The 16169-nt window shown below is 35.4% G+C and overlaps 3 protein-coding genes across 3 annotated transcripts; 2 read left to right on the forward strand and 1 right to left on the reverse strand.

The window, feature by feature from the left end:
- Window positions 1-1265: 1265 nt before the first annotated feature.
- On the forward strand, window positions 1266-6255 carry LOC122581106 (protein ELC-like). Its single transcript, XM_043753256.1, has 2 exons — window positions 1266-2568; window positions 5872-6255. The coding sequence occupies exon 1, from the start codon at window positions 1329-1331 to the stop codon at window positions 2535-2537; it is 1209 nt and encodes a 402-aa protein (XP_043609191.1). The 5' UTR covers window positions 1266-1328; the 3' UTR covers window positions 2538-2568; window positions 5872-6255.
- A 1624-nt stretch (window positions 6256-7879) lies between these two features.
- On the reverse strand, window positions 7880-12107 carry LOC122581105 (beta-glucosidase BoGH3B-like). The gene is made up of 9 exons (XM_043753255.1): window positions 11770-12107; window positions 11010-11214; window positions 10814-10904; window positions 10107-10252; window positions 9789-10032; window positions 9253-9357; window positions 8995-9177; window positions 8713-8914; window positions 7880-8512 (listed from the first exon to the last, which is right to left on the reverse strand). Exons 1-9 carry the CDS (start codon window positions 12101-12103, stop codon window positions 8034-8036), a joined length of 1989 nt encoding a protein of 662 aa, XP_043609190.1. The 5' UTR covers window positions 12104-12107; the 3' UTR covers window positions 7880-8033.
- Window positions 12108-13156: 1049 nt separating this feature from the next.
- LOC122581107 (50S ribosomal protein L4, chloroplastic) lies at window positions 13157-15154 on the forward strand. The gene is made up of 2 exons (XM_043753257.1): window positions 13157-14010; window positions 14936-15154. The coding sequence occupies exons 1-2, from the start codon at window positions 13179-13181 to the stop codon at window positions 14977-14979; spliced, it is 876 nt and encodes a 291-aa protein (XP_043609192.1). The 5' UTR covers window positions 13157-13178; the 3' UTR covers window positions 14980-15154.
- The last annotated feature ends 1015 nt before the right edge of the window (window positions 15155-16169 follow it).

The raw sequence follows: 16169 nt of genomic DNA on the forward strand, positions 1-16169 counted from the left end.
GTCGACTACGATGATTTGCTTCCATTCATCCTTATTGATTGTATTAACCCAAACCGCTAGGTGTTTAGAACGCAAAACGCTTTAATGAAAAACTCTTTATAAGTTATAACCATCCTTTAAACCTAATAAATTTAACATAGTTCAATCCCTAGTTTTTGATTCCCAATCAGATACCTAAACATATACGCCCTAAAAACCAAGCCAAACAGGCGAACACCCTTTAATGAAACCCAAACAAACAAACAACGATACATCATCATCTAAACTATATCTATACCCGCGTTTTGCCGCGGTTTTATTGGGGATCCAATTTGCTAAAAGAAGGGAAGGTCCGACCCCAACGACTTTTAATTTAATATTATAATTTTGATACATTATGTAGAGATGTTGGTTCAAGTAAAAGAAAAAACTTAGTCCTAATTAATGTAAAACATTTTATCTATACTACTATACAAAAATTATACCCCTATGTTGAAAAATTTATAATTTTAGGACATGCGAAATTACCATTTATCCTTAATTAATTAAATTACACAACCATTCAATAATCTTTTAAAAGATGTTCACTATCCCTAAAAATCAAAAATCTTTGTATCAATTACCAATACCATTTGACCCCGACGCCACTACATCGCAACTAATGTCATCGTCGCCGCATTGCGCGGGTACTATGCTCGTTATACTTTAAGTGTGTCATACGCGAATGTAAGCTTCCAAAAACTTAAAAAGTGTTTACTAATAAGTTAAACGGTACAACTCATTTCACATATCAGCTTTCGATAAACCTAGTTTAACAAATGTGAGTTGTAATTCTAAAACTTTATGAATATATATTCCATTTTTACAGTGAGCTGTATACTAAAAATTATTTTCCTGATTCACTAAAAACCATGGGTCACCACCGTATGATATAGAAGACGATGACTATGAAAAGTCCAGAAGAAGGTAAAGGTGAATGAAATCTCACTATTTCCAGATTTTTCTGTATCTTTCTTAAATTTTTTTTTAGACATAAAGTTGGTTACTGGACTTGGTTGTTCCCAGAGCCCAGTGTGTTGTATATGGTTGTGTATGATATTATAGGAGTTGTATCTCTTGCATAGTAATCTGTACTTGGATGAAATAAGTAAGTTTAGAAAATGATGGGGCAAAGCTGTAAAGGAAAAGAAAGTTTTGTGGCACAAATTAGAAAACGCAAAAGTTTTGTGGCACAGATTAATATTAATTCCTTAGACGCGTAAAAATCCACCCAAATCAACAAACCCAAACGAAGAGGACTCTCTTTCCCCTTTTCTCACTTATTCCGATCAAATCAATAAAAAAAAAAAATGGTACACCCAACAGCGTCAGCGTCACCACCACAATCATCACCCACGGGCCAATTCTTAACTTCCGTGTTATCACAACGTGGTCTCCCTTACGCTGAAGATATCAAATGGCTAATCCGTCAACATCTGGTATCTTTAACGACAACTTTTCCATCACTTAACCCTAAAACCGCTACTTTTACACATAACGATGGCCGTTCCGTTAATCTTCTTCAAGTTGACGGAACTGTCCCTATGCTTTTCCAAAACGTTACTTATAACATCCCTGTGATTATCTGGCTGATGGAAACTTACCCTCGTCACGCGCCTCTTGTGTTCGTGAACCCCACGCGCGATATGGTTATTAAAAGGCAACATTCTTTTGTTAGTCCTTCTGGGTTAGTTTCTATTAATTATTTGCATAGTTGGGTTTATCCAAGTTCTAATCTTGTTGATTTAGTTAAGAATTTATCGCATTTTTTCGCCTTAGATCCCCCGTTATATTCACAACGTAGACCTAGTGTAAATCCTGTTAATCCTAGTTTGAACCATGGACATAGTTTTAGTAGTTCGGGATCGGGATCGGTTTCGGCGGGGTCGGTGCGGCCGGCGATACCGCCTCGGACGTATCCGCCGTCGCCGTACGGGAGTGGTGGGGTTGGGGGGACGGAGGATCCCGCAGAGGTTTATAGACGGAATGCGATTAATAAGTTGGTGGAGAATGTGAATAGGGATGTGGAGGAGTTGAGGAAGAAAAGGGAGGTGGAGATGGAAGGGATGTTTAACGCGCAGGCGGTGTTAAGGCAACGAGAAGCGGAGATCACGAACGGGGTGAGGGAAATGCAGTACGAAAAAGAGGCGTTAGAGCAGCAGTTACAGATGGTGTTGATGAATACTGATGTGTTGGAAGAATGGGTGAAAGAGAATGAAGGGAAGTTGTTGAGTGGCGGCGGTGAAGTGAATGTCGACGAGGCGTTTCAGCTGGCTGATGGGTTGTCGAAACAAATGTTGGAATGTACGGCTGCTGATCTTGCTATTGAGGATGTGGTTTATGCGTTGGATAAAGCTGTTCAACAAGGTTCGATAGCTTTTGATGTTTATCTGAAACAGGTGAGGTTGTTGTCACGAGAACAGTTTTTTCATCGTGCTACTGCTGCTAAGGTTCGGGCTGTTCAGATGCAAGCTCAAGTTACTAGTATGGCATCGAGGGCGCCTCCGTATGCCAATTGAGCAGTCTTTCGTTGGCCCTGTGTATTGTGTGGTATGTGCAGCTTCACATTTATGATTATTTTTGCATGTTATATATGTTAATTCATTTCATATGTACTACTCGTCTTATAAAGACTTCTTATTGAACAAAGAAAAATATTACTTTAGTGCACAAACATGGGTGTAACCGGATATGCATATTGGAAGTGATTATGTGGATTTGGATAGTGGGAATGAGATTATTAGTTGTAATATACTGCTGAATCTAGCATATGGATATGCTTCTGTTATATGAAGTTCTAAAACTCTCTTTTGATGGTATTTAGTGTTTAGTAATTCTGATTATTTAGCAATGTGAAACTCCAATACTAATTAATTGGGACAGAGGGAGTATCATAGACAATGTATAGTATAATAATTTTTGTAGCTGATCCCTAAGCATTCAAATAGTCATAAGCAGAAGATTAGGTTTCCTAAACACTGCAATAGGCTGTTCAGGGTGCAATACTTTGAGAAGAAAGTGAGGAAGATAGACTGGCTCTATACCATGTGGATAGATTGAATTGGAATGCCTCACAATATGGAGGATTACATCTATATATACACAGTTACAAATATACATACAATGATTAAAGGGAAAATGAATGGACATAAATTAATGCACGTTAAAGATGTACCAGAACACCATATTCGTGGTTTGTACAATTTAGAGATTTTTTTTTTTTTTTTTGTCAAAGTTAAAATTCCTTGTTGCTGGAATATCATTCCATGTAATGAATGTAAATCTCGTTTTTGGTTGTTGTCTTGTTGATCATGCAACTAGCTTAAGCAAAATAGGGCCTTCCAATAACTTATTGCTCAGTTGTTGTCTATAGTACCACTGTACCAGGTCAATGAGGCTGAAATGATTTTAGTTCAATGTTTTTAGCACAAACAAGAGTGTAAGTGAATTCTTTTTTAAAAGTGATTATTTGTTTTTGGTTTTGAAAGTTGCTGCAGGTCAGGAACTACGATGTAGTATAGGGATTTGCTTCTATTGCATAAAGTTGTAATAGTATCTTTTGATGTTAGATAGCCCTTGGAATGCTGATTATTCAACAAAGTAATAGATACATAATGTGTATAAGTAATTTTGGCATTTTTCATCACTAGTTAGTTTTGTTGCAAGTATCACATTGAGTATTTGACCCTAAACATCCGACTAGTATCACAGTGGTGATCACCATGATCATTGCCTTAGGTTTGTATCTTACTATCTTACTGGCAAAGTTGACGAGTGTTTAGGTTAGACCATTATGTTTCGATAAGTGAACCACAGAAATCCAGATTAAACTAAGACTTGCTTGGTCCAAACCAGCTGTAGTAAGCTGGAAAGCATTACCATCTGATGATGAATGAACACATGTACATTATTTGAGAGACGACTACACGAGGATTGCGTAATGTGGATGAAATAAATTATGTTTGAATGTTTTTAGAGCTTTTTATCTGTTAAACTGAATTTTATTTGCTGTATTTTAGGGTCTTATTATTAATGTAGGTGTTTATGGTAGTTGCATACTTGTATGATATATTTTTCTTTATATTGGTTATCAAAAATACCTGAATCTTTTGTCCAGCTTCTCCTAGTTTCCTAAATTTAAGGTTGTCTTCTGTCCAGTGTTATTCGATTTTTCTTTTTTCTAATTTGTTTCTTCACTCAGTATTGTGGATATGGAAATGGATTAGATGCAAGTTAAGTATTTTAGAAATATTTGCTAAAAAAGATAGACTGGTAAGCTAATAAAGAATATAATTAAGATGAGAAAGATTATGATTACGATCCATTAGTCTTAAGTAATCATGAAAGCGTCTGGCCAATGCTTCATGACACACATTATAGATGATGCCATTAGTGCACCATACATCCTGACTGTTATGTGATAGATGTTTAACAGGAAAGAGGTTCCCTTAATATGAACCTCTTTCTAAGTTTAAGGACAATCTTGGACCTTAGTTGTACGGGCTATCAACATTTCTGAATCCACCTTTTAGAAAGTTATAACATCCATAATCACACAAGGCGTTTTCGTATGCTTTTTTGAAAATCTTTTAAAGCCACTTCTTTTGCTGCTTTGTTTTATTCGTTTTCTTAAATGCCAGTCAATATCAGGAAAAAACGTTATGGTATCCAATCCTTTAATCAGTTTGTCAGCACCCTTGATAGTGTCTAGATGGAATTTCCAGGACTAAGTGGCAGACCTCCTATATGCTTGATCACTTTATCTTGTAGTACTAGCTAAATATAAAAGGTTTTACATTTTAATTTCGAAGAATGTATAATTCCCTTATGGAATAACAATCCAAAACCATTGTACAGGAGATTTCAGTTTCGTTGGTACCTAGCTCCCTGAACATTAAAGCCCACTTTTTGCTGTGTTACCTTTAGAAATCCAGATATAATTCAGAAATTCTTTCTTAAAACCAACTGCAGTATGATAGAAACTTAGAAAGTGCCGTTTGAAGACAAAGTCATATTTTAGTGCAAGCAATGCTTGAAGTATTTGAAACAGTGATTGGGATGATGTGATTTGAGCGAAATGGTTTTGCTCGAATGTTAGCTGGGTTCTGTGTTGTTTGACTGGACTGCACTGTAATTAGGGTCTTATTATCACTAATGGAGTAATGGGGGCTTATGTTTTTATCAGACTATTAGTTATCTGGCATATCTGATACTTTTGTCCACTTTCTTCCCCTGTTCTAATTAGGCAATCTACTGCCGAGTGTGATTTGATTTGCTTTTCCCAAAGAGTGCTTTGGGAAAAGGCATGCACCACACCTGGTAAAACACAGTAACATACCGTGCTACATTTTTAGATGGTATTATGAGTGCATCATGCATCATGATTCATGACTGTTAAATGCTGAACACGAGAGAGGGTTCCCCTAAATGAACCATCTTTCCATATAAATATAGGGGCAATCATCGACCGTAGTTTAACGAAAGTTCACTTTTAATTTGCCCTGTAGAAATTGTTTACCCTTCATAATCTCACAAGACACTATCTTATGAATTTGAAGTTATTATTTTTATTATGGAAGCAATCTCTCTACCTCTGGGTAGAGGTAAGACTGTCTACAACTCACCTCCCCCATACCCCGCTCAGGGATGGGGTACAATTGTTGTTGTTGTGTAATTTGATAGTATCTAGATGTAATTTTCTGTTGAACGGCAAATATTATTATTACTAAAGAAACTAGCAAGAAGCTTGGTCAGTTTCTTGTGGTAAGCATGTCATGCTAGAAACGCATATCATCTCTTTCTCTAGAATCCAGTATACCCCCTTATGATTGACAATCTAAAACCATTGTACAGGAGATATCAGTTTTGCTTGGTACCTATGGATTTTGCTTGGTACCTATGGTGCTTTCTGAACGTTTCCCACTTCCGAAGTTATGAATTTTGATCCAGCTTTGGGACTTGAAGAACTTAAAAAATATTTAATATTTACTTTTATTGGGAGTTGATTAGCTTGAAGTACATGGCGTGCATGGTTCATCAGCTTGTTTGGTGTTAGTTAAATGGTGGCAGCTGATTGCCCATGATCTGCTTATATACGTTTAGAAACATATAAATGGTAAAATTGGTTCATCTCTTGTTATTTAGACGGTACTCTTGTATATTGTGCTAAGTTGAAGACTTGACTTTGTATATATGGATATATCATTGTTTTGGCAGACTTCTGCCACTCTTTGATCATGTTCATGCCCATATCATGATATTATATTATATATTATGAATAACACATTTACCATACATGTTTTTCCAAAATCTCATTAAGTTGTGTCGAAAGAACACAAAAAATGTTCAATCATAACATATTTTTTTTTATTACAATACATACACTTTTTATATGATATAACTTGGGTGTTGTCCAACTGCCAAAGCTTGACATTGTTGGTCTTTAGTATTGTAAATCTTTTGGTGTGGCTATTGATCTAACATCTCTCTCTGGTCCTCTTTTAAAGGATTTAGAGTTTAACCTATAGTTGATCATACATTTATAGACAAATATGATTGCTCTCTATTTAAGAACAGAGCACAAAAGCAGTATTTATTTGAGATGAAAGCGTAACTGGAAAGGGCTAAAAAAAAATTTGGCAGGCAAACTGCAAACGGATTGAGCATTGGGTCTAAATGTGTAGTTGTGAAAATGTACTAAAATGAGTTAGGTTGACAAACAAATACACTAATGTCATCTCATACTTGGTGGGATAACCGATTTTCTTCGAAATCTTCACAACTAAAACATACTTCATAATATAATTTGTCTATATTGGTAGCTTAATGTTTATACTTACTCACTTAGTAATTCTTCACACTTTTGTATAACTGTTTTGCTTTTTGCTGTAGTATCTATTACTTCACAAAAGTTTATATAGGGTTGACATCCGCTAACGATTTCAATAAAAAAATTTATAAAATGTTTGTATTTTGGACTTTAGAAAGGAATTTACGTTGTTTTGAGGAGTTTTCGTCCCATTAGTCTTGAGGTTGAGGGGGTTGTTGATATACTTTCTTTAGTAAGATTTCAAAGGGGAATCAGCAATGAATGTTTCAAAACCTAGGTTGGTTATGGCACTTATGCCCTACCTTCAAAGAATTATCCATGGTGTATTTTGACTTATTATCTATACTCCTTTATAATAATTATCAACCCCCTATTTTTTAAAAGTGTTAAAAAATAGTTAGATGCAAAAGTACTAAATTGCTATTAATAAATACCCATTATGGAAAAAGTTTTAATAAATTACCAAATTTGCTCTTAATGAATTAATTTACACTTTAAACCCTTATTTTAATAATTAACACTTTAAGCCCTTATTTTTTAAAATATTTCACTCTCACCTTTACATCAACCAACACCACTTGACACTGCCACCACCAATAATACCGCCACCGACACCATTAGACCGTCGTCCCCGCCACGGCGCCACCCCCGCCGCATTGCGCGGGTACCATGCTAGTTATATATTAGTAAATGTTGGCCCACCCATAATATTTTTCTTTTGTCACTTATTTATGTTTGATAAGTTATTTGGCCATGGTTTTTGACACGGGGCTCTTTGAGGAAGATGGGTTATATAAGGGTGTCTAACTTTCTGGATGCTATCAAGTAATCTTCCTTAGAGGGTTTGGTTATTTGTGAGGGTTATGTGGTGGTTTGAACATTTCTCCCCTTTATGATATTATTGAAAATAACATTGTCCAGTGATAACATGACCGTGCTAAAACCATAAAACGACAAGGCACAGTTCATGCTCATTGGTGTAGCGTTGCAGTAACTGATGTAAGACGTTCTAGTCATGCAGACTGCCAATAATTACAAAACAAAGGTACTATATATCAAAGCATCGAAAGTGATACAGAAACTATTCCCATGATAAAAATTACATTCAAGTTTATGAATAATTATAATTATAATACACAATAACACGATACGGAAAGCACAAGCACAACTATCGACAGATATGTGTTTAAACTTTAGATTTTAGTCCATACCCAATGGGAAACAATGGATCATATGAGTTTTGATGAGCATTCATAGGCAGTTGATCAACCGATTTAAACCATGAAACTGGAAGCAGTCCATGGAACTCGTATTCTCCAAATATAACATCAGTTATCCCATTTCCTTCCGTCCCAGGCAACCAAGCAGCAACTAATGCATCCAACATTTCCAGGGCCGATGGGTCTATAACCAATGGCCTGCCAGATATCAAAATTGCGAGAGTTGGGATTTTCTCTGCAACAAGCTTTAATAGTTCATCCCCTTTAAATGGAATGGTGAGTTCTGAATTATCACCACCAGATTCTACGTATGGAGCTTCACCAACGACTACAATAGCATAAGAAAAATCTTGTCCAGAAAGGCTTTTAGTTGTCGGGTTTTCTTCATATACCACTTCAGTATTGTCTCCTGCTGCTTCTTTAATAGCATCAAGAATCGTTGTTCCTGAACATAAATATGATTTTAGTTTTTCAAATAGCAATTTGTAATTTCAATAATAAAAATTATGATATATGTGTATACCAAGTTAAAAATCAGATAGTAAAAGAGTAGGCTAATAGTTGGGTCTGAGCATACTAACTAATTCTATTATACGAGTAACATAGAAGCCCGTAGATATAGGGTTGATGCCAAAAACCACTTACCGATTGTGATTCTTCCACTAGTTCCTTCCCACGTGGCGGTCCAACCTCCACACTGGAAACCCAGATCATCTGCATGTTTTCCAGCGACAAGAACCCTTTTCACATTTCTATCTAACGGCAGAAATGGTTTTCTTGGATCCTTCCCGTTTTTCAACAAAACCAATGACTTGCGAACTGCTTCACGTGCTAATTCTCTATGTTTCTGAAACAATAATTTTATCATGATAATAGTTTTGGAGAATACATATAGGTTGAAAACTATCAAACTGCAAATTAATGTACCTTGCAGCCCACGATATCGAGCAAAGATCTATCGGTCATGGGGTATTCAAAAAGCCCAGCAGCAAATTTAACTCTTAGTATGCGTTCAACAGCATCATCAATCCTTGCCATGGGTACCTCTCCAGATTCTACTAAATATTCCAAATCCTCCAAAAATAACTGATATCTGAATGGAACCATCACCTGCAAGTTTTCAAATATGTACAATTGGAGGTAATAGAGTAAAAATTCTGTTTGAGAAGCTATAGTTTACTCTACCATGTCAATTCCAGCATTAACGGCAGATGAAACAGCAGCTCTGTAGTTTGATCCATAAGGGTCGTGGAAACGGTCAAGTGCTTCCCAATCTGAAATCACAATACCCTGTAGAAAATCTCTTAACTTAGTTTTTAACAGACATATTAGTATATTACAAAAACAAAAAACACCGAATGTTGTGTACACAATTAGCATTAGTCAAATTGCATGAAAAGCTAACCAACATAAGTATGATTTCTAACTTATTTAGGCCAGAATAACCACCAATGCTTCAAATATTAGATTTAAGGTAATTGCCTAAGATTTTTTATATTCATTATTATCATTTTCTGCCTAAGATATTTGGCTTTCACGTGCCATGTCATAATCAACGTGGTCAAAAGTTACCAATATGTTAGCTGCCACATCGTCACTAATACTTTAATGGTTGTTTCTGGCCTAAAACGTATTAGTACCTTTTATGCCATTAGCCCAAATGCCCAATAGTAATTCTCAATTGAGGAAAATGCAGAGAAGTAATGACATGTTATACTTGCCTTAAAGCCTAGCTTCTCTTTGAGAATATCGGTTAGAAGATGACGGTGAGAGTGCATTTTGGTTCCGTTCCAACTTGAATAGGATGCCATAACTGTACAAACACCCTTTGAAATACAATCTGGATATGGTGACATATGGATGTTTTCCAAATCCTCATATGAGATTATAGTATTGCCTTCGTTTTTCCCTTTGTCAGTACCGCCATCTCCAACAAAATGCTTTGCACAAGCCATAACATTATTCCTGGAAACACAATGATCATTATAATTTGTACATGTGTGATTTAGTTATACTTATGGTAACGGCTCGTTATTCACCTTCCAGCTACATAAGGGTAACCATTTGGATGGTCTTTAGGAGGTCTCCCCTGCAAGCCTGTTACCAATGAAGTCATTTTTCTAACTAATTGGGTATCTTCGCTATAGCTTTCGTAGCATCTTCCCCATCTTGGATCTCTACATACCTACCAACATCAACACGACTAATCAAATAAGCAGAAAGTTTCTGAAATTCCATTGTAGCAAAAAAATCTATAACATAACTTCAAAAACACTGATCCGTGATCCTTTATAAGAAACCTTTCACATTTGACGACATATAAGCATCCAAAATATGCAGAGGTAGAGAATTCACAAGCTAACAAACATGCTTAAAATGTCCTACTAATACTACTACGTATTAAGTGTACTTTATCCAGCTAATATGAATACAGTATCAAATTTAAATTAAATTCGTCTGAGCCATGAGAAGATTTGTTTGATTATGATTGTTTGTATAACTCAGAAAGTAGTAGGATTTCAAACCAAAAAACTAAGTAATACAAGTAACCAGTCACCACCATGATCAAATTAGTCCATTAATAACAGATACCGAATTTAACTCGCAGACCCATTCACAGCCAACAACTCTTTCCTATCTTAACATGATAACGGACAACTAATCATAATAATCACCAAGATCTATTAATAAAAAGAAGTTGAAAAGCAAAAAAATTGTTTTGGCGATGGTATAATAAAGAACTTACAGCAACACAAGGAGCAAATGCATATTGAACACCACTAGCCCTTGTTTCCAGAGCAGTTGCAGCACCTATCATCTCAACTAAATCCGGATCTCTGCAATACATTGACCCAAATCAGTGAAATCACATTTCCAAAGAGTCTTATTCCACATTCTCGCAATTTAAAAAGATGAACTTAAATCATTCTGTAAGGGCCAACCTGGTCGCGCCAAGGCCAACATTGTGAGGGAAGATAGTAGTGCCATATACATTGTTATTACCATGAACAGCATCACTACCATAAAATATCGGAATGCCAAGCCTCGATTCTAATGCCCCTTTTTGTAACCCGTCCACCATATCCGCCCAATCTGACGCCGTTGCATTCTCGTGTGGCTTGCTTCCCCCACCACTTAGCACACTTCCTATATATATACAAAATCAAACTAACAACAACTCCTCCTTTTGTCCTGAAATTATTGTTGACTTCCAAGATAATTTCTAATATTCCCATTTACCCATAGCCAAACTTGTTACATACCAAATTAATTAATGATAGTACATTTTTGTAAAACTATATAATTAATCCCTTAAGTGTATATATATATATATGTATAAAATAAGAAAAGTCTTAAAATAAAAATACGATGAGAACACCTAAAACTAAATTTTTATGCATTAAAAGTCCACAAAGCTAACATTGTGTATAACTAATTATCATTAATTAAGTGTTTAACAACACATGGATCCGTCAAAATCAAGAAAATAATGTTTTTTGTTTTGTGCATCCATCTTGGATGCATATTCATCAAAATGATGCATCCAACAAAAAAACGTGATTTTTTCGATTTTGACGGATCCATGTGTTGTTAAACACTTCAATAATGATAATTAATTATGCACAAGTGTTCTTGCCCTATATGTATGTATGTATATTCGATGTGAATAAATGTATATTTGATGATATATTTGTATAATACCTATGCAAAGATGATTGATGACATCAGGAGTAGCAACTGCACGTTCGATTTGAGTCATTTGACCAAGTTTTTCTTTCAGAGTCATGCGGGGCATAAGATCTTTGACTCTGGCTTCTATGGGTTGGTTTGCATTTTTGTAAACGACATTGATCATGTCAGCCATGGTGGAATGATGAGCAAAACGACGTCGGATTGATGAAAGACCGAGTTTCCACGTAGTACTAGTTATTTTGTTGACTGATTGTTGTCGTCTGTGACGGAAAACAGTAAATGTGAATGCAGATGATGATGATGATGTTTGGTAGATTGTTTGAGTGAAGTTAGGGACCCACATGGAGACTAATTTATAGTTTTATACTACTCTGGCATATGATTAGTCTTTATATTATTGTTAATTTTTGTCTTTTAGTTATAAACAAGAGGGAGTAGTAATAGTAGTGTGTTTATCTTTATCTTTTTGTTAAGTAACAGCTGCTAATTATGATGATAACTGAGGGATGGATGATGATAATTTGAGATAAAAATATTAGTTGTCGATTATTGTCATCCTGTTAATCATTCTTTGCTGTAAATAAAAAATGAGTTAAGAGATAAGATAAAAAGATTGACGTTTTTATTTAAAGAATTTATCGGTGACAAAAAAAAGTCTAAAATAAATTTTTGTTGATCGATGGGTCAAATACATGTAAACTCTAATGAGGGAATAAATGTATGTAATGATCCATGTAAAAATATTACTCCGTATTTGCCTTATGTTACATTATCATAACTTTAAGCCTTATAGAGTTATGATCATACTATTAATTACCTTATGGTAAATGTAAATAAATACTCATGGTTAGTAGACTTCCATGATCCCACCTTAAAAAACAAATAATGATCGATTATTCAAGCTGTATATGATCACAAACAACATATACGATAAACCTAAAACATACAAATGTTGCTTTTAGCCTCTTAACTATACCGGATGGACGGATGGTCAAAAAGTACCACTATTCGTTATAAATAAAAAAAGCAATAAATCTAGTTAATTGATCTTGGATTTTTTACGATGAAATTATGTGTAATTTCTTCGATTTTAAGACCAATATTTAAAAAGCAAACATTTTAGTCATAAATTTATCCTTTAATGGATAACTTTTTCTGCATAAACTTTTATGTACAAATCTTATATTTCCAATTTTATTTTATCAAAAATGAGGCTAAAATAGATAGAACAAATAACAAGTTAAAAACCGATTTAGAAAATATACAAACAAAACAAAACAAAATGGTGGATGGGTAAACCCGTATATGTACCCTTAACCCATGAATATCATCTCATACCCGAGTGAAATAACCCGGATAGGATCTTCAAGTCCCTTTTTTCACAAAAGGATAACACACACTCACACAACCTCAAAACAATGGCTTCTTCTATTTTCATGAAAACCCCATCTTCAGTCTCATTCCTATCATCATCAATTTTTTCAATTCCATCAATCCAAACACCTTCTTCTTCTTCTTCATCTTCACTTTTCATCAAACCCCCCAAATTCCAAACAATTCGTTCCAACTTAGCCACACTCCCAATCTTGTCTTTTGACGGAACTAAGGTTGGTGAGACCACATTAAACCTTAAATCAGCAAAACCAGATACCGCGAGAGCTGTTGTCCACCGTGGCATTACCACGGACTTGAACAACAAGCGTCGCGGTACTGCTTCAACTCTCACGCGCGCTGAGGTGCGTGGAGGTGGGAAAAAGCCTTTCCCACAAAAGAAATTAGGCCGGGCGCGACGTGGGTCCCAAAGGACCCCATTGCGCCCGGGTGGTGGGGTTGTTTTTGGACCCAAACCACGTGATTGGTCAGTTAAGATTAATAAAAAAGAAAAGCGTTTAGCGATTAGTACCGCGTTAGCTAGCGCTGCTGTTAATGGGATTGTGGTTGAGGAATTTGGGGATAAGTTTGAGAAACCGAAAACTAAGGAGTTTATTGAGGTTTTGAAACGATGGGGGATTGATCCTAGGGAGAAATCAATGTTTTTTATGACGGAAATTGATGATAATGTGGTTCTTTCGAGTAGGAATATTGGGACTTTGAAAATGTTGACACCTAGGACTTTGAATTTGTTTGATATTTTGAATGCGGATAAGTTGGTGTTTACGCAAGCCGGGTTGGATTATTTGAATGATGCTTATGGATATGATGATGGGGAGGATGATGATGAAGAGGATTATGAAGTAGTAGCCGAGGAAGGTTAGTTTGATTGATTCGTATTTCGTTGTTGAATTATTTGTGTTGCGTATTTTGATTGAATTTCTCTTAGGACATTTGTGTTGAGTTTGATGGTAATCCTAGGCTTAATTAATTGAGATGTTAGAGAAATGTGACTAGTTATGTAGTTTTGAGAATCTTTAACCCTTAATGATTGGCACAGTAAGTGTGACGTTTGAAATGTAGTCCTCTGTGTTATGAAGAGATTCAACTGCTTGAATGCGCTTATGTTTAATGGTTTTGTGACTAAGTTAGTGAAAAAAATTGTGAACTTTTAGAATAAACAAGCCAATTCGGTGGGTTACTAAGCTACATGTAGTATGTGTGTAGTTAAGGGATTGTGATGACACTTTCTCAGAAGCGTAATAGCAAGTACTTGTTAAGAATAATAGCTCGGACTTATTAATATTTGAGCCTATAAGCAATTCATAAAGTTTCTTCTTTTGTTATGGGAATGGGTTTAAGGGATGAAAAATGGCATAATACTAGGTGTACGTTCAAAATCGACATTTTGTGGTTCATACTTCATACTCTTGTTTATTACCTTTTCCGTTCTAACGGTAATCGGCTGTTAAGGCATTTGGACTCAAATATATGTTCACAGAACGATGAGGCTGTAAAGCGTGATTCATAAACTAGAAATTTCCTCAAAAGTATGTTTTTTTCTCAATGAATTCTTACCAATTGTGAATTACTTTTGTTGCAAAGATACTAGAAAGACGTTGCATACTCTATCTTTGTATAGCCAAGGATCCCCTGTGCACTTCTAGGTGTGACTAGCTATTTTATGGGATTTAATGCATAGCTACAAAGCTTAAAACTGTTTCTAGACAATAAAGAATCATTTCTGGTGTTGCATTATGTAACTCGGTTACTGATTGCTTACTTGTTTTATGTTGAAATTTAGGAACCGAGACAGAGGAGATCGTGTTGCCACCCACCGATGCTTGAAGCCCACTTTGTTATCTCATTGAACAATGATTCGTTTTGGGTAACTAGTTATTGACATTCTCTTGTAGTTGCATCATGTTTCAGTTCTGTAAATCAAGTTTTTTGTAGCAATATGTAAGATTGAAGTGGATTTTTATATGAGGCATTAAGGTGTTGTATCTGTACTTCCTTGAAATTATGATTGCACCACTTTATAGCTTCCTGGTGTAAGAAAACCACCAAGTTAAGTTCTTTTTATTGAAACAGCAATGACTTACCATTTTGATTTTCTTTCTGACTTTCTCCGATTCTTGTTCTCTTTTAATTGAGAAAAAAAGTAAAAACGTGTTGGAACACCTTTGAACAATGAGTTGCTATAGTACCTCAAGAACCGACCAAACAGGAGATGGGTCTAGCGAGTAACATTCCAATGTAAGTTCATATAAAAACGCATAATTTATGTGTGCGACAGGCCAAAGAATTGTGGCCGGGTTGATTAGTGAGACTGAAGACGCCTAAGGAAAAAAGGATCTCCAAGATAACAGATAGCTTTAAATCTCCCATGTATGTAAAGTATGTAAAAAAAGAAAGAAAAAAACTGCTCAGTGTCGTCTTTTGCGGTTTTTGAGCCCCAATATCTCAACCGTGTATGGGGGAGGACGGGAAGTTAAGATGTAGGCAGACCTTACCTCTACTTAAGTAGAGATGCTGCTTCCATTATCTACCTAAATGGTAGAAAAGACTCTCTAACCTTGCATGGGATAAGGATCGAACCCATGATCTCCGTTTTCAGAGGTCAGGTATTTACTAGATCCAACCATGCTGTTTTCGTGTATGTAAAATATGTGTGAGAGTAAAACTTTTGGACTCCTGAATTTGAGGATTTAACAAACTTAACAACCAAATATAGCTATGCATATACTAACAAAAAATTATAAAAAATCTGGCAGTTTTCAATCAGACAAATCTTTCAAGAATCAATTCTAGGTAAAGTAAAATTCATTTCATCCTCTTTTGTTTCATTAAAAATCTCTCATAAGGGTTTTTGTTTCTTAGTTTCAATTCTTAATCCAATTTTGTTATAATATGTGATTAAGATTGACACATGAATACATATAATTGTAAGAATTAGTATGGGCGCGAATGAGATTCATAAATTTGTGATAAAAAATGTGAAAATGTTGTGTCAAAATTGTGTATTGTGTGTTAAA

Source organism: Erigeron canadensis, chromosome 9, assembly GCF_010389155.1.
Source record: "Erigeron canadensis isolate Cc75 chromosome 9, C_canadensis_v1, whole genome shotgun sequence".
Taxonomy (NCBI): Eukaryota; Viridiplantae; Streptophyta; class Magnoliopsida; order Asterales; family Asteraceae; genus Erigeron; species Erigeron canadensis.

Excerpts from the sequence above, each read along its gene's own strand:
- LOC122581107 (XM_043753257.1), top strand. The coding sequence starts at position 13,179 with ATGGCTTCTTCTATTTTCATGAAAACCCCATCTTCAGTCTCATTCCTA. Across the intron at positions 14,011-14,935 it reads TGAAGTAGTAGCCGAGGAAG|GAACCGAGACAGAGGAGATC; the intron begins GTTAGTTTGATT and ends GTTGAAATTTAG.
- LOC122581105 (XM_043753255.1), bottom strand. The coding sequence starts at position 12,103 with ATGTGGGTCCCTAACTTCACTCAAACAATCTACCAAACATCATCATCA. Across the intron at positions 11,215-11,769 it reads CATCAATCATCTTTGCATAG|GAAGTGTGCTAAGTGGTGGG; the intron begins GTATTATACAAA and ends GTATATATATAG. Across the intron at positions 10,253-10,813 it reads CATTTGCTCCTTGTGTTGCT|GTATGTAGAGATCCAAGATG; the intron begins GTAAGTTCTTTA and ends TGATGTTGGTAG.
- LOC122581106 (XM_043753256.1), top strand. The coding sequence starts at position 1,329 with ATGGTACACCCAACAGCGTCAGCGTCACCACCACAATCATCACCCACG.